Here is an 18,589-nt window from a genome sequence, read left to right as displayed (position 1 = left end):
GTAAGTACAGAACTGTTTGCTTTCCCTTTCCCTTGCTTTACTGTGGGATACCCACAAACATTTAATTAAAGCTATTGTATGCATGCTTAACTTGGAGATATCTGTGGTTCCTTGAAACCATTACACAGGAGCACCAAGAAAATACAAGGGAGTCACTGAAGGAAAATACAAATGAATTAGAAAAGCATAGCAACCAGAGAATACATTTCCCATAATACAACAGTCAAAGGTCATGAGATCACAGATGCTCAGTTGCTCATGCATATCATCTATTCTCTCCACTTGCATGCTTGCTCCAGAGAGGGCAAAGATTTAATGAGAGTGGGGCTAGCTTTAGCAGTTCTCACCCTTCCTCACACCCTACATCTCAAAGAGCACTGAAAGCCTCTTTGAAGTTGGAACAGACACACATTGAACTGTCCCAATGCACACATACAATCTGAAGTTTTCTCATCAGGTACAAAAATGCAAGGTGACTGTTCTCTTCCGGCTGCCCTGGATGTAAACAAAGCTCTCAAATCAAAGAACTGCTGAATTGAGGAGTGGAAAGAAGTTTTTCCATTGCATTTGTCTTTTCAGCCTGCAGTAGCAGCCCTTCTCGGTCTCACGGTTCCTATTAGTCAGTTCATTTTTCCCAGCTCCTCAAGAAGAAATCCTGTTCAGACAAAACAGCACTCTATTTACAGGAAGCTTGGCAGGGTCAAAAAGTGACTGTAAAACCGATCTCTTGTTAAAACGCATGCAGTATCTGCCCTGATGTAGATACAGCTAGGACTCAGCAATCTCTGATTTGCTATCAAGGCCTTGAAGGTGATCTCAGAGTCAGATTTGTTAAACTTGGTGACATTGTATTATCACTTAGCAGACCTAACTCAATTGCTCCAAGTCCCACTTAATCTATGCAGCTCACTACCCACAGCTTCTGGCCTACTTAATCACTTCCTGTCTTTGATTTTAGTCTTAAAGCCTCTTTTCTGTGTTGGCATGTGACTGCCATTTAATCTTAATCAAACTTCCTTGGACTTCCATTACTGTCAAGTACAGCTTCTCTCACTGTAATACCCACCCTTCTGAGTGGAAGAAAACTGATTTACAGCCAACAGTCTGCCACTTCTCTTATGCTCTATGTTCATCTTTGCCTTGTTTTCCTTCCCATATGAATCACTTCTTCCCCCTTTCTGACACACTATGCTTCACTTTGTTTCCCTCGATCTGTCAGTGGCTGAAATGCTGTTCTTCACACCTGACTGCAGAGAACTGGTGAGTATTGTAGTGTGCACCCAGCTACCGTGTACAGATTCAGAAAAAGCTAAATACAAAGAAACTGAGTTGCTGCTTCAGAAAGTCAGCTCATTTAATACACTTTTGCTTCTGACTAGAAATGATGACCAATTCAGTTCCCTTATGCCTTGCTTAAGAGCTCCTTATGCAAAACACAGCTGTTTATTCTATGCCTCCCCACCTAGCACCTCCCCTGTTTCTTCAAGACACTTGCTAAATTTACAGATGCTGAAAGTCCTTCCCAGCTTAAGGACTTTCCCAGTTCTCACTGATTCTGTATACTGCAGTAATGTGTCTGTGAAACAGACTCCTTCAGCCCATTTCCTTCCATGAGCAGAATCCAATCTAAAGACATTAATCCAGTACCACAGTGACTTTTGCCTGCACAGGGGCACTTCTGAACTAATAGGGTTGGCTGATTCTTGAGATTCATTCACCAGAACAGAGAAGTTCCAAGATGTGGCCTGGCTGTCTTAGTGACCCAATGCTATTAGAATGTCAGACGCAAAACATTTAGTGGCAATGTCATCTGTGTGTAACAAGTAGGAGAGATTTGTTCAGTCCCCTCTTGCATGTATGCTCTTTCCTTTTTTTTTTTCTCAATATGCCCAGCTCTGCTTTGCTCTCTTCCTCCTACTTCTGTGCTCATCAGCATTCATCCACTTTTGGGTCTTGCTGTTATTAACATCTGGAGGTTATGTGACCCATCACTGAGTGCAGCCTTATCCTCTTAGGAAGCAGAAAATACCATACTTTTGGAAGGACGAATTAGCTACAGGCTATTCTTACTAAGCCTCTCCTTTGGCTTATCTCAAATTATATTTTTGAGCTGCAGTCACTAGGCACTGTAAGTTGAAAACAACTACTTGAGCCCTTTCCAGCGAGGCTTTGATACTAGGCATGGAGGAGAGATAAGCAGCACATTGAAGTTGTGGTATCACTGTAACTGAGGGCAAGGAGTGAATGGAAACATTCTCCTCCTTCTGGCACTGCCTGGCTCTGGATGAGGGGTGAGGAACAAACTGAGCAGCTTGGGTTCACACGCATGGCAGGAGCCAGCGGCCTCTCAGCTGATGACAGATTAGACTCAGGGCCTGCTTACTGGGAAAAATGTGATTAGACTTCAGCAACATCTATCTCTAGCAGTAAAGGAATCACTGCTGCGGGCTGTGATTTTCTCAACAAGCTGTAATTACACCAGGAACCTCATTCCTGCTATTTTTCTCAACAACTTAAGTGCAAAAAAAAAAAAAAGTGAGTAAGGGTGCAGGAATGCTGAAACTGTGAAAGGAGCAGGAAAGAGGCACCTGTTTATTTTTGTTCAGCTCATTCCAATTATTTTCTCTCAGTTTCTTAAATTTGTATGAATCACAGACTGTTTCCTAGAAGTCAGTGCCAAGGTATAACTACCTGAAGTTGGCCTGCCATCCACCTGAAGCTGATGGCACACATCCGCTCTGTCCACTCACATCCCATGGCATCTCAGACAAGTGGGGTGGCACTTGCAGAAGGTGTCATACCAGCCTTTCCTTGTCAGTGCCACCTCTTTCCTCCCATGGGTGCAGCAATATAGAGAGCTGGTCTCTGATCACAGCTGTTCTCAGGACACTCCCAGGAAAGTATAAGTGTGGGATATGGGAGATTGCTCAGGGTGAATTTAAACCTTACTCCCAAAGGCCCTGTCTAGACTAGGATTTAAGAGTTTGAACTTAAAAAGAGTTAGGTTGTATAGAGTAACTCTCTGTTTTAAAAGATACAGAAAAGGCAGTAAAAGTTTGAACTCCCAGTAACACCTGGTAAGTTTTGCCAAAATAACAATGTCAAAAAAGAGCAGGATTTCCTTGCAAGATTTCTCTGCTGGAAAAAACTTTTTGTTTGTGCAGTTGTAACTCCATGGTAGTTCATTTGTCATTCTTTGCTCAGAATGTAAGAAGAAACAGTTTGGGGTTTTTTTTAATGTATGTGTAGGAGAGGAGAAGAAATATCTAGGAGAGAGTTTGCCAATAGAGCTTTACAATCCAATACTTAAGATGCAGATAAGATCAAAATGATTCAAACTAATTTATGTACTTCCTTAAGTTTTCTCACAGCATTAATGTGACTTTTAGTATACTTTGAAGGTATGAGTGTCTTGCCTATGTTAAGCAATTTTATATCAACACCATACTCATCTATAAGAAAGCAGAATTGTTCCTTACCAGCATGTTTGCCCTTCATCCTGCAGCACATCTGGCAGCACAGCCAGGGATGAGAGTGTAGCAGCAGGAACTTGACCCTTGGGTCTGAAAGCACTGAGAAGGCTGCACATTGGCAAGCAGATCCCTGTCTCCAGAGCCAAGCCTCTGCAGACTGGTGACACATCTGGAGTACTTTGGAACTGGGACAAACAGCTGTGGACAAGGAGGAGAGAGGAAAAGGTAGAAGGAAAGTGGAAAAAATCCCTCTTGCACATTTCACTTTCTTTTCCATCTTCTTGTGTGCTGTTGCTGTGAGCTATTAAACAGCTGCAGTGCTCTTTCCCAGAAGGGACTGTGATTCAGTGGAGATGGAGAATGATCCCTACAGTTTAGCAACTTGGGAGCCCCCTTGAATGGAACGGGCCATAGGAGTAATGTTTCTCTGATTGACTATTCTGCTAAGTACACTTGGGAATTCTGCACTTGGGGCAGTAGCCAGAGATGCTGTTCTGGCTTCTCGGACCTGAAACTCCTGGCAGGCAGTGGGTACTCCTGGGCACTTCTGACTCATTCTTGTTGAACTAGGTGAGTCCCTCTTGTTTCTTGCCTTCCAAGCAGAACCTCCTAACTCTCCTGAAATGGTTCCAAAATTCAAGGAGAGCAGATTACTCAAGCCAAAGGTGTTTGCAGACCTTAAGACCATAGCTTGGGGAGAAAAAGGTAGAGAGGGAGGACCAGGAGAAGGTGGAGTGGGCGTACAGTGACTGCCAAGTCCTGAGCAAAAGAGCTCGGAGAGTTTTTTTTGCATCCATTCAGATGCTCAGCAATTTCCTGCATTGTTCCTGCAATCAGCATGCTCCACCTGTTTTTACTTAACCATTTCCTGTTTACAGCTTCCACTAATCTTCCACAAGATCAGTCTTTATGGTCACTTTTGGTCAGGCTTCACTCACCTTTTTTTTCTGTCTTCAGTACACAGGTCATTCAGACTGAGGCACGGTGTGCTGTGTGTGCATACCTGCATGCACATGTGTGTGCTTGCAGTCAGTAGTTATGACAGGAAACTGTACTTGCTCATTAGTTCTTTCTCTTAACATATGCCCCTGTTTTTCCTTCTAATGCTTGCTGGGTTTTGCCAATTTGAGCAAAGAAACAAACAGTAGCACTGAGGGCTGGTGCCTTTTTCTATAGAACAGAGGGCTCCAGGTATTTAGAGGAATGGGATCTTTCCATTACTTTCAAGTACCTAAGTGCTCTTCCACCAATGAGAAATTTGTTCTCTGCATAGCTTGCCCATGCTTCAATTATTTTCCAGATTTGAAAACAGTGAGGCAATTTCTTCTAGTCTGCTGTTCAGTTTCTCAGATGTGAAAGGCAAGGTGTGAGGAGAAGGCAGGGTGAACCAAAGAAAAATAAATCTCTTTCTTAGAGTGTAGATGGCTCCCACAAGAGCCTGTCACACACTTAGTCATGTCTTGCAGAAATCACTAGAAAAGCCTGCACTCTTCAAATCTACTCTCCTTAGTTATACAGCAGGTAACACTACAGCCACTACTAAAACAAAATGTATTTGTCACTGCTTTTCCTGTTCGTTTACTCTTTTTATTTCTCTTCTGAAGCAGTGAAAATAGATTCTTAAGTTTCCTCTCTGATTCTCATGCTCTTGCACAGTGCTGCAATGTTTGGGTTGCGGTGAGCACTGCAGGGGAATGTTCTTTTCTTAAAATAAATCATGGAAGCATTTCTGTTTGAATCAGGACTTTTAGAAGTTTACTTTTGTTAAAAAAAGAAGAATGTCAGGCCAGCTTTGGTCTGGTACTATATCCCTTTAGAGGGAACAGACTTCTGCTGCATGTCAGTGTATGTGTACTGACATATGTATATGTATATGTATATGTATATGTATATGTATATGTATATGTATATGTATATGTATATGTATATGTATATGTGTGTGTATATATATATATATATATATATAAAAATATACACACACACACACACACACACACACTGGTATATACCAGTTACACTGGTATAACTGAGCACTTAAATCATCCTGTAAGAACACTGGACATGTTGGTCCTGTCAGACAGATCTGCAAATTCCTTAACTATCTCTGCTGCAAAGTAGTGTAAGTCAGGATCTGTCAACTTATGCACAGAAGGAGTTATCTATAGCATGCACCAGCACTACTGCTGCTGAGCTATTCCACACTTTGAAATGAAGCTGATGTGCTCACACTCTCACGTTTCTGGATATTTTAACAAGAACATGAACCTCCCACTCCCCATTTTAACTGTAATATAAACATGCAGTAGTATCACTTCTGTGTGTGGGTTATAAGGGATGGTCTGGGCATCACTGATGTCCAGGCAGCTGTCTGCTGTAGGCATAACACCACCCCACTTAGATCAGAGTTTGCTGAAGTATCCTTCAAGCTGTTTGTGAGCAGCTTTTGAACTTGCATCAGGGAAAAGAAGCAGTTGTTTTCTGCACAGAAGTCTCTTTTAGATTGGCCCAAGTATGTAAAATGATTACTTTGGTTCCTATCCAGCACAGTTCATTCAATATTTTCTGTCAGGGTGCTTGTCATCGGTGGCATTTGCCTAGAGTGAGTCATACCTACCAAAGCAATGATCTGAGAGAGCCCTCAAATCTTTCACATTTTGATTATACAGGGTACAGCCCTGGTAAATTCATGACTATATTGGACCACACAGCACTTTATAGAGCAGTTTCTTTTATTCTAATCAGATTTTAGCCCAAGAGACAGCTAATTCCAAAAGAGATTCTCTGGTTCAGCGTCCATCTCTGTTTTCCAAATGTTTCTTTCACCACACTGCTTTCTGGTTACACTGTAAATTTGGGTGCTCTCAAGATATTTTTGCCTTATTCCTCTACCCCAAAATTGAAGGAAAGCTGAACTATGCAAAAATTAAGTGAGAACTGAAACCCTCAAGGAAAATGGCAGAAGATGTAGAGGACCACGCAAGACTCTTTCCAGGAAATGGGCAGAAGGTTCATCACATGAGTCACTGTAACCTTAGATGACTAAATTCTTGAAGAATAAACTGTCAGGAATATGATACTGCTCAGGACAGCTCCAGAGGGAGACGAAACCTTCTTAAATAGATGTTGTTTGGTTTTTTGTTTGTGATTCATTCCTGAGGAAATTGCTGAGTCTCTGGCCAGGAACAGGGGGAAGTGCAGGCAGTGCCAACCCTCCTTGGCAGAGGCAGCAGGCAGAGCATGCTGGGGTGCACATCCTGCTGCTCCTTGCACCAGCTCTCCTGCCCAAGGAGCTGGGAAGGGATCAGGAGCAGTCCATGACTGCCCTGCCCTAATGAATAGAGTAAATCAGGATCACTAGTGCTCATCTGCCAACTGAATAAATTCACAGCATGTTTTTGTGTACCAGCAGGTATGAGACCAAGAGGAAATGAAGGTATTAAAACTCCCAATTCCATCTTCTTTAAAAAAAAGTTTTCTTGCTCTACCCACTCCAACCAGGTAACCAAGATCTATCAATAGAACTGGCCCAAAACTCTTTAATTTCGATTTCAGAAATGGTCTTAAGATTTTAAGACAGTAACAACAGAAGCAGTCAAATGCCCTCCCGAACTACCTCCAGAGGAGCTGAACTAGCATTAACAGCACTGGGAAATGTTTGAAGTCATATCTTGAGTGTGGAGAAACCCCTGTGTTCCAGCACACTGCTGGCAGTTCCCATCTTGATGAGTTCAGTTTAACATTTAACATTTCAATCATTTAACATTTCAGCATTAGTTCTGTGTCTCATAATGCCATTTATGTAATGATTGCTCATTTGGTTCCCATTAAAATAATGGTATTCCTTCTGCAAACCACTCCCTGTAAAAATCAATCACCCAGTTTCTCTTTAGATTGTAATAAAGGACATAAAAAGTAGGATACATACTGTAATTCTCAGAGAATTGAGGGGATTTCTTTCCCCTCTTCGACATACAAAGTTCAGACATCAGAATTACAAACATGAAATATCTGTTAAGGGTTGATGAATACATCTCCTGCAAAAACAGTGTAGTTAGTCCCCAGCAGATGTTGTACCGGTGGTACTATATTGATAAGAGTCTACAGCTCTCCATAGTCAGAAAGAATAATTTCTCTCTTAAAATTGGAGAAAGGGAAGGTGCAGTTCTCTCAAGTCATCACAGTGCCACTATACGTTGAGACAGTGTAGACTGATTCCTTGTATTTGTATATACCAGCACTTTGAAGGATTTGGTTTCAAATGTCTCAAACAATGGGGGTTTCATCGCTTCCTGTGGGAGCCTGCTCTGCAGCCTAACTTGTTTCACCATCTGGAGCGTTTTCCTGCGTGTCTGCTCACTTCAAACTTTCTTTTAATTGTGTACCCACCATTTCTTCTTAAAAGTAATTTGCCAGAAGTTTCTGTTGTGTGAAATTCACGTTCTGTTGTGCTTTCTTATTTTTTATGAGGATTGAGAAGACCCTGAAAAATCAGTAACTTCTTCTCTTTGCTTTTTCTTCCTCAGAAATAATAGTAAGTAATTGGTAATATATTACTGCTTTTTTAGCCATTAATCTCAGCGATTTACAAGGAAGATCAACATTGTTGTACTCTTTTTACAGATGGGAAAAATTGAAGCACAGGGCAGGAAACAACTTGCCTGAGATCATTCAATGAGCCCATAGTGAGACTTGGATTTTTAAGCAGGTCTCCACAGTACTGCCCTACTTTTTCCTTACTTTTTTATTTTTTTGGCCTAGTCTAGTTCCCTTTGGCTTTGTTGGAGTACCGAGGAAGGACAAACTTTCCATGAACTTTATTCAGAATTGCAATATTGTAACTGAAAGGTCAGCTTGTTGAATATTTAACAGTTACTATCTTTCCAGTGTGTTGGTCAAGCATCCTAATTAAGTTGTGATAAATAAAAGCAACAAAGCATTTTAACAGACTAATTCAGTCCCTAGGGCCCCCGAGCTGAATTTCCTTCAGCTAGTCTGTGTTTTCCCAGTTGTGGATTGTGCAGATTGAACACAGCATATATCAAGCATGCTCTTATCAGCACGCTGCAGGGAGATTTCCTTCCTCCTCAGTGCTACCATGCTTACTTCACCTGTTGTATTTCCCTTAGCTCAGTGGTTTTCAGTAAGTATGTTTCTCAGAATCTGGGTAGTTGCTGAATTATAAATCTTCCAGTTTAGAATAATAACACCACAATGTGTGCAGCATGATACCCTGGGTAGGGAGCCATACTCAGCTGAGCCCTGAGCAGGCTTAGCTGGCTGTCAGAAGCAGAGTGACCTGAGCAGCACAGAGCTCTCTGTGGGCTGCTAAGAGATAGAGGGTTTCTCTTACTTGCCTTGAAGCTTCTACCTGTCCATCTTGTCATTTCAGTGAATATCTTTGTTGGGACTGGAAACACCTGAGCAGGTGGTAAGATGAGTGTTGTTGCTCACTTCCACATGTGGAGGTAAGGGCAGCTAATTCTGTGTGCTTGCAGTCTGGTGTGCAGGGGCATTGTAGCTGCCCCACACTCTGGGGAGTGAACTGACAGCGCTCATCACATACGAGGTGCATGGCTCTGTGTGGGTTGAGAATTGAGAAATCAGGGCTCTGGGTGGGCCAGAGCTGGAGCTGAGGGATAGCACACTGATCCTCCTGGCTGCTGACCATTGTCAAAGTATGCCAGCAAGTGAAGTCTGTAACATTATTCCCATACTGCTCCTTCAGGCCTCCTTCATTCCAGATATCATTGCACCATCATCTGAGGATTTACCGAAAGCCACAAGAGTGCTGTAGGTCACTGAGCACATTACCTGTGCTTTCAAATTGAGTTTGAGAAACTACCAGCAGTGTATCCTGCCCATGTGAATAGAGGAAGCTAAGAAGCAACAATGATTACATAAAGCAGGGAAATCCCCCTCAAACTTCTCCTAGACTACCTCAAACTGAAGCTGATTTGCATACATACAGTACAAAAAAACTTTGCAATGGTTCTTGCCCCACAAAAGTGTTATATATCCTTACTTAAGAGTATATAATCAGGACAGTTCTCTTAAGTTGAGTCACTCGGAGAAAATTAGAAAAGATCAAATCAGAGCCTGTATAGAAATCTAAGCAGTTTTATGTAGTGCATAGGCCTGCTTCAGGTGCAGGTACAACTGGGTATTGCTATTCCACACAAAATCTATGGGAACTGTTCAAGAATTGTTCATAACCAGCACTTATTCTAGAAAAACAGTGTGGAAAAAAACCTATGTTATGTTTTATAATTTGTGATTGTGGATGGGTGGTATCATACATAGCTTCCTATACAAACCCTGTTTGGTAGAAAATGGACCTTACTGAAAACTAGGAAAAAGCTATGGTATTCTTGTCGTTAAAAAGTATGGTCATCGACTTTACAAAATCTGAGAGTCATTTGGCCTGGAATTCCTGAGTGATGCTGTTCAAAAAGCAATGGTGTTAACCAACTTCCAAGATTCCCGTGATTTGTTTTAAACATCACGGTTTAACAGAAACAAACAAGTAAGCCGGAAGAGACAGCATATTGAAAAAGCACATTTACTGGGTTATCTAAAGCTCAAAAATGTAGTTGGCTAATATGACACTACAAAACTATTTTTCATTATCTTTTATGCACTGAGAATGACAATGTTCATAAGCCTAGTACATCATGACTATGGAATGCCTGGATTCTTCTTGAAGACAGGTAGTACTTTCTGTTCTCTTGCTTAGAGAGTGGGGCTTGGGAATTTGTTTGTTTGTTTGTTTGTTTGTTTGTTTTAATAGGATGAGAATACAGACTTTTCAGAGTTGTGAACAACTCTGAGTTGTTTCTTTGGAAAGAATTGCTTGCTTACTCTTTCCTATCTTTTTATTGAAATACGTTTTCAGATACATTTCCTGTCAGCCCTCTCCCAAAGCTAGATGGACTATAGACAACTTCACTTATTCTCTCCCAGTAAATTCACAGAAGGACTTCCTTTACATTTTTAGGTTGTCAAGCCAGCTCTATATTAATATTAAGTACAGTTGGGTAATGCTGTAGATGCCTTGCAGTAAATACCAAAGCTGTTCTAAACAATCTTAGAGGTGGTTTTGTCAATGTAGCATATTTCCCTTGAGGAATATGGGAAATGAGAGTTTTCCTCATTGTCAGTATGGTTATACCAGGACAGCTACATGGGCAACTCTTTTCTAGTGTAGTTTCTTTTTGTATAGTTAACAAACAGGGCTAAAGAGGAAGAGGAAAACTGAGACACAGCTTACTCTGACAACCTGTGTAATAAGCCTTGGGTTTCTTCTGCAATATCCCCTCTGTTAATCATGGCTTGTTAGTGTGAGATATCCTTCCTTTCACTTTCCTCCTTTCAGGTTTATTGACTTTCTTCAAAGGTTTGGTACAGCACAGTAGGAATCAGACCAGTATGAGTTGGCTGTTCTGCAGAGTCCTTCAGGCACCTGAGGGCTCTTTGTGCTATGATGGAGTTTCTTTCAGTGGGTCAGCTGTAGAGACTGGAAAACAAATACGTATTTGAATAGGCCTGGAATGCCTTGCACACAGTTAATAGCAACAAACCTGAGGACGTGACATGACTGATGATTAGTACCTGGTAACTGTGTGTTTCTTCAGCTTGTGTTCATCAGCTTGCAGGTTGCTTAGGAAGGCTTTCATTGTGGTTTTAAATATTTCCTCCCACAAACAACAGTCCATTTTCTACATGAAGTGTCTAATCACAGTCCTTTATTTACATAGAGAACTTAATCCCAAAGCACTTTACAGCCTGGCATTGACAGAGGACTAGGACTAGAAGAGGAGCAGCTTATACTGATTGAGAAGCAGGCTCTGATCTCAGCCCAGGTGTTAATAAAGCATATAAAGTGAAGCCATAATATTCTCTCTGAATCCAAGACAATTTGCTGTTAGTTAGAAAATATATTGCTGTAAGATATGTTTTGTTTGACTCTAGAAATTGTTGAACATGAGCTGTATGAGCTGAATGTCCATCTTCTTGCACTTTGCCATTCTCTGTTCATAGGTACTAGCTACCAAAAATAAGTTTTATTGGAAAATTAGTGTGGTGCAAAGTACCCTAGCAAGTACAGTATTCTCAGCAAATACATGCTGGCCTTTGGAGAGCTCTGGCAAAGAATGGTAAAGGGCCCTCAACTAGTCAGAAGTTTGGCTCTAGAGCACATCGGAAAATTTTCTAGCCACAATGAGAAGGGGAGTTTGGACACTGGTAAGTAGAAGGACAACCAGACAGGCAGAAAAAAGAGGACCATTACATGCATGTCAATCCATTTTCACCAAATCTGTAAAATTAGTTCATAGTGTACTTATTACCTTGATTTGTTTTTGTGTATTAAATGGGTTTCCAAGTGGTTGTCTGCTGGAGGAAATGGCAACTTTGTAATCTCATTCAGAAATTCTGTGATTGAAGTGTCTTGTTTTTATTGTGTGTTTCAGACCGAAAGGATCCAACAAATTTAGTTTGGGAAGGAACCAATCCTGCCCTGCAGCCCATACGAGTGAGGAACACTGCCTTGAAGGATACTTTACATGATGCTGCTTTACCCAGCACTACTGGTGAGACTTCAAGAAATGCATCAAATCTATAGAAAGGACAAACGAAAACTCCCCAAAGACTTGAATGAATTATGACATTGGTCTTCAAAAATCCAGTGAAGCAGATTTTCTTGAGCATTCTTCTTCTTTTGTCCCTTCAAAGACTAACTTTAAAACCAAGTGCAGTTCTTTGTATGTATGGGGCCATACTTAACTCTGAACTTACAAAAAACCTGTCTTTTGTTTAAGTTAATCTAAGTGACTTAATAATAAAAGCCTCTGAACAGCATACATGCTACTGTAGAAGCATAGGCCACACGTGCCTTCCTAATTCACCTCACCACCTCATCAATTTGGAGGAACCAATGGCCAAGCACAGGAGTGTCCACAGCCCAAAACACAGTGAAATGTTCACTTCTTTTTTTTTTTAAAGAATGATAATCAGTGGCTTGATTACGAAGCAATAGTACAGTAAGTACTTATTCCAGTAACTCACTTGGAAATCATCAGAGATGCTGTAAGAGTTACAAATAGCTTGGCTCTGGCTGTTCAGAATGTTAGGAGAACAGGTAGCAATCTAAACAGCAGGAAGATTGATGTATTACAGCTGCTCAGCCTTCTCTGTCATCAAAGCACTTTTAAAGTATTCACAACATGACTGCAAGCCACAGAACTATTTACTCATCTTACAGACGTAGAGAATGTATGACCTGCCCAAGGCCGCTCAAAGCATCACTGGCTATGATCAGGATCTGGTTGTTCCCAGCTCTCAAGCCTACAGGAAAGCTAGGACACTTGAACATGGGTTCAGTTAGTGCCAGCTGCACCATCACCATTGGCCTGAGAGAAGCTGGTTCTGTCCTCTACTGCCACAGGGAAAGCCTCCATGAGCACCTTCTTGGAAAGCAGAGTAACCTGTACAGAAATAGTCTGGAGTACTGCTGAATGGCTGTAGGTAACCCAGCAAGGAAATGAGCTGCAGTGAGGCCACCTCAGGCAGCCAGGCAGGCAGGTTACCATCTCCTGTTTGCTGGGCAGTCTGGGGGTGATGAGAGAGTTTCTGGGAGCACGTGGACCCTACTAAAAAGTACTGCACAACCTTAAGTGTGGAAGTGCCAGAGATGTAGAAGCTGATGTTGCATCACTCCCAGCTGCCAGAGAGGATGGCATGGAGAGGGCATCTCTGCAGCTGCTGAGCACCTGCTCACACAACTTTGGGCTCTCCTTTAACAAAGAAGTTTTCATCACAACAGGGAAGCTACTGCATTTCAATAAGCTACTTCTAAAAGTAACACATTTCACCTTGGGGAAGACCAGTTTTCCGGCTTCAGTGTTAGCCAGTTTTGTGCTTTGAAGAGACCTTTGTAATGTGTAATTTTAATTTTGTTTTAGCTAAGATTTAGATTTTTTTCTTGACAGTGCTGCACTACCAGCCACTCAAACCCTGCTGAACTTGCTTGTAGCCATTTTATCTGAGTATCTTGTAAATATTTGGTAGAGCACTCAGACAGAGAAGTGTTTTTTGCTCTTACAGTCACATGCCTGGTTCCAGGACCTTTAAGAAGTACAAAAGACTGAAGGCAGGGAAAATTCCACTGAGCTGCATTCAAGTCTCCAGGGAGCAACTGCACTCTGTTTAGACTAAAATTTCTCATTGCTGTCTCTCCCTGTTTCAAAAAACAACATGGAAGGATTGAGAGGGGAAGCTGGAGGGTTTCATTATTATAAACACCAGAATGCAAGCACTGTTTCTACTCATTTCTCTCATATTGCAGAGCCATTTGGAGTTGGAGAGGGAGATAAGCTTTTTAATGCTCTCTGCACTACCTGGAAAATTTCCATCAAGTTCTAAAATGTTTTACAAACATTAGTGAATTAAAGCTTAATCACCTTCTTTTCATCCCCATAAAGCAAGTACAGTTTAAAGACAGGGCTACTGAAACCAAAATAGTTGTGCTTTGCTGAAGTCACAGGGGCAGCAGGGTAAGAGAACTTGGGTCTTTTGGGTCACAGCTTTCTGTCTTATACCACGAACAACACATATTCTCTCCCTTTCCAAGGCTTGCTCTGTTTCCCTTCCTAGGATATAGTGAAAACATGCAGGCATCACACCTTGAGACAACCTTGGCTTTTCCCCCTTGCTCACAACTGCTGTCCCGTGGAATTAAGATGTTGAAAAGATCAAAGAGGAATGTGAAGTGAGAATAAAAAAAAACAAGTCACTGCTCTATCTGCCTTGGGCATGTTCTGCCTCCACTGCTGCCAGTGGAGTTAGTGTTCTTTTGGGAGAAACCTCAAAGACATTTGTATGTACTTCCATATAAAATTCAGGCAGAACTGTGGTAAAAATGCCATAATCAACAAGAGAGCTCAGCTGACAAGAAAATTGGACAAATGAGCCAATAAGTCACTCCTGCATTGATTATATGTAATTTCATTATCCTTCTGTATGTGACCTGCATTTCCTACTGCTTCTTATTATTAGCATCCTGTAACTACAGCTGCAGACATGTCTTTCACCTCTTCAGAAGAGAGGGGTAATCCATCAGCCAGTTCTTCTTCAATGGTATGAGTGAGGTTTTACCAGAGGGATTAATGGTCAGTTGACGAGTGTTGTTCCCGTCAGGGTCAAGCAAAAAGCAATGTACACCTGAGTTATGAAGTGGAAGTGAAGGAAACAAATGTATAGATTTTAAGTTCTTAAATTATTTTCGCCTTAACTTCCCTTGTTCACACTGATAGATAACCAGACATGCAAAGTTGAATGTATATTGACAGTGATCAGTGTAAGCAGGACTGAGAGCTTCTCCCACTGTGCAAACAAACCTGAAGTCAGTCAGCTACCAAAACCAGATCAGTATGTACCAGATATTCCAGCCCTTGTAGATGAGAGTTATTGGGAGGAAAATCAGTCCTCCTGTCTCTCCTGTGACCTTACGATGTACCCCAGCCCTAGAACCTTTGGCCTCTTAACACTGTTACCTTTTGTGACAAGGCTCCAGCACTGGTCTTGGGTTGACTGCATCTCTAGCACTCTTCCTTACAGAGAGCCCAGACTCAGTGCAAATGCTGTGCACAGTGCTCATTTCATTCCCTGCTGAAAGGCAGCCAGGCCTGAGGTGGAACATGGCAAGCACTTTGCCGCACCTGGCAACTCCACACAGCTGCTGAAAACAAGCAAGGAAGAAAGCAGTGTACAAATGCAGGGGAATTTTCACATGGGCAGGATGTAATTAGCAGAGCTGGAATTTGGCCAAGACACTGGGATTAAAACACTGGCTTACAGGTAACACACTGGGATCTTTCATAATTCAAATGCTCAGAATCTCCCATTTCCATTTTACCTGGAAGATGTCAGAGGACTGTTCCCTATTTAATGGTCATGGGCAGCTCTCAAACATCTGACACAAAGGAAAAAGTGTCTAAATAGTACTGCACCTGCAGAGCTTCTCTGCCAGCAATTGCCCACCATGAACAACAGCTGAAAGGATCACATCCTGACAGGACCACGGCTGCACTGTTATAAAAAGCACCTCCATGCCTTGGGGTTCACTTCACCCCTAACACTCATTACTCAGTTTTTGGGCCCCAAATCCTTTCCAAACAGAAAGAGAAGTAAAATTAAACCTTACACAGAAAACTCAAGAGGGAGAATATTACCATTAGGTGCTGTTTCAATGCTCTGCCATTTGAAATAATACCAGATAGCTATTGGATAGCAGAGAGTTTAGATGAAGCACTTCCCCCCAGTGTAGATGAATAAGTTTTTCCAACTGGCTTTGCTGGTTGGAAATACACAGAGCATGAAGAGTTTTTGCTGCTGTCTTCCTTCCAGCAGGGAAATCATGTTCAAAGCAGCAAAACATTTTTTCCTCTTCATGATCTCACTTTCTGTATAAGCAGTTTTTCTGTTTACGACAAGGATGTTGAATGTCCACAAAAGATCAGGGAGGTTCATTCATGAACCTCATGTGTGTAAAATCTGCATGATGTTTCTACCATGATGTGGCCCACATCATGAAATAAAATAATTTCAAACCCCTAACTTCTTGTCAGTCTGCCCTGCAGACATGCACTCAAAGAGCTGACTTCCACTGTGTGGTACAGTGTGTGCAAGCAAAACAAGAAGTGTTCCTGCCATCTGAAAAAGCATAATCTCTGCATCAGTAAGTCATAAAAAAGGGACCCTTCCTCTGTCTCTGAGACTTCTACCATGCCAGCCTTTGGCTTATTTTGGGAGGGGAGAAGGGGGCTGTTTGTATGCTCAGGCTGCCATGCAAGCCCCTTCTGTCAAGTGTTGTTTAATACAACCAACTAAACTTGATAGGAGTACCTCAGTCAGTGGGACAACAAACCTACAGACAGCTTCCAGTGGCAAAATGCACTGGGGAGAGTAAAGAACGGGCAGCTGCAGGCAACAGGAAATCCAGCACTAATAAATAAAACGTCTTATAGCCAGAAAGAGGAAATAAACAGCAGCAGCACAAACTGAGAGGACAGAAGAGAGCATAACTGTGGCATGGGAATCACTGAGTTACAGTGAGCTTATTTTTACAGAACGTTGTCCTGGTTTGTTATGTGTTCAGACTGCAGAAAAAATGGGGGAGTAGGGGGACTGCTCAAAGAGAGGGTCTCTATCAGAAGTTGTCAACAACCACTGTAATTAAGGAAGCAGCCAGAGCACACACAACCAGAGCTCCTGCCAAACTGAAATGAAAGCATTTTTTGTTTTCAGCTGTAGCCCCAAAGGATAATAAAAGATGGTTCTACCATGCCAAGTGAGGAGCTGCAGGGATACCATTTCTAGCTGGCCCTCCTCCCATCTTTCCAAAATTATACACTTTGGGGAAGCAACAAGTTACTGTTCCTAAGTGTGCTTTCTAAGGCGGTGCCTGCAGACCCCATCTGACTGCAGCCACCTGGGAAGGCCAGCCACAAGACAGGTGGGTCCCCAACCACCATGGTGACAATGGAGGAGGCACCAGCTGAGCTCTGCCCCCAGCCAATGGACTGTTGTGGCACTGCTTGGTTCAGATTGCTGGAGCTGCAACACTGAATTTTTCCCCCTTGCCATCAGCTATGGGTTTCACCATGGCCCCACAATGCTGCCACCACCAGTGGGAGCTGCCACATTCAGAAGAGCCACACCCCGCTTTCCACCTGAGGGCAGCTGAGTTTAGGGGTTCACTGGTGTCTTGGCAAGGACCTTCACTCGTGGCACACCAACACCGTGCTCTTCTTGCTGCTGACAGCATAGGTGGCCTGTGCCCATGCAGCAGCAGGTGCTGGAGAGCAGCACAAGGGCTGGCAGACCCGAGGGGGTTGGCACAGATCTTCCCAACCATGAGACATGTGGCTTTCCCTGGTGGCTGTAGAAACTGGTGTGCAAGTTCAGCAAAGGGAAAGAAGTCATTCAGAAATTGCATGCATATTTCTGAATTCATTCATTGCGTGGCGTTTGCCTTTCATCCTCCCCCCTGTGCTCTATGTGCATTGCTGGCATTCTCTCCCAATCCTATATAATAATTCCCAGGTCTCCGCAAGCCACTGCCTGCCAATGGAGCCCACAGTCACTGGCCCGCCAGCCCAGTCACATGAAAAGTTACACGCAAAGGTTTAATGATTTCTCCTGACCCCAGCCCCTGTTCCTGTGAATCCCCTGCAGTGTTTTCCAAATCGGGTGCCGGGGAAGCTATGCACTGAGCAGGGTCATAAGAAGGTGACTATTTAGCTGCAGCATTTCCAGAGTCTTTGAGCTCTCTCCGAGCTGTAAATACAAGCAGTGGAACCAGGTGAATGTCTGCCAAGGCTGCCATTTAGACCTGGAGCTGCTTTCCTACCAAAAGCACGTTTCAGTCAGCTCACTTGCTCTATCCTAACTGCTGTACTAATGGCTAATTTCTTCAGCATGTATGGAAATCGCTTCTCAAAGCCTGCATACAAGGTACACAGCTATGGTCCAGTAGAATTTTAACTTTCTCTGGACATTGACAATATGTCTGTTACTAGGGAACCAAAAAGAAAATGCAGCCCTTCCATTACCGAATTCTAGATGATGCAAGTATTTAGTTCATCACACAGCTTGTGAAAGTGGTAACATATTTACTTTTGTGTCACCCTTATATGTGACATATCAGAAAAAAACATCTGCTTTTGGAGAATCTCAAATGGAAGTGATCTTTTATTATATGTGGATAAAAGGCAGAAATATTCAAGGGAATATTTCTGACATATCAGCAGTTACAGTAGTTTCCTGCTATCAGTGTTACATGAGGGAGGGCAAGTATCTCCTGCGGGAAGAGTTCTTGTTCTCCACCTGATGTTTCCATGTAGGATTTCACACATGGTGGTGTATGACTCATGCTCAGCTTTTGGAAGCATGGGAGTTGTGTCTGGAAGTCAGGGCCCAATGTTCTGGGTTTCGTACAGACCACAGAAACACAAGCCAGTTGCACTTTTGAGGCAAACAGTTGGATAATCAAGCTGAGCATTTGATTTCAGTTTTGGTTCTTTTGTTTTTGTTTTTGAAGGAGAAGGGTCCAGCTTGTT

General features: G+C 42.4%; 1 protein-coding gene across 1 annotated transcript in view; it reads left to right on the top strand.

Moving 5' to 3' along the window:
• The window catches only part of RAD51B (RAD51 paralog B), a 357,454-nt gene extending 345,361 nt beyond the window's left edge, over window positions 1-12,093 (top strand). The window contains exon 10 of the mRNA XM_062494785.1: window positions 11,942-12,093. Coding sequence (XP_062350769.1) covers window positions 11,942-12,093 — 152 coding nt within the window. The remainder of the gene's footprint in view (window positions 1-11,941) is intronic.
• Window positions 12,094-18,589: the final 6,496 nt, after the last annotated feature.

Source organism: Cinclus cinclus, chromosome 6 (genome assembly GCF_963662255.1).
Source record: "Cinclus cinclus chromosome 6, bCinCin1.1, whole genome shotgun sequence".
NCBI classification, from domain to species: Eukaryota; Metazoa; Chordata; class Aves; order Passeriformes; family Cinclidae; genus Cinclus; species Cinclus cinclus.
Note: the sequence above shows the minus strand (reverse complement) of the source record. Positions and strands in the feature narration are given on the sequence as shown.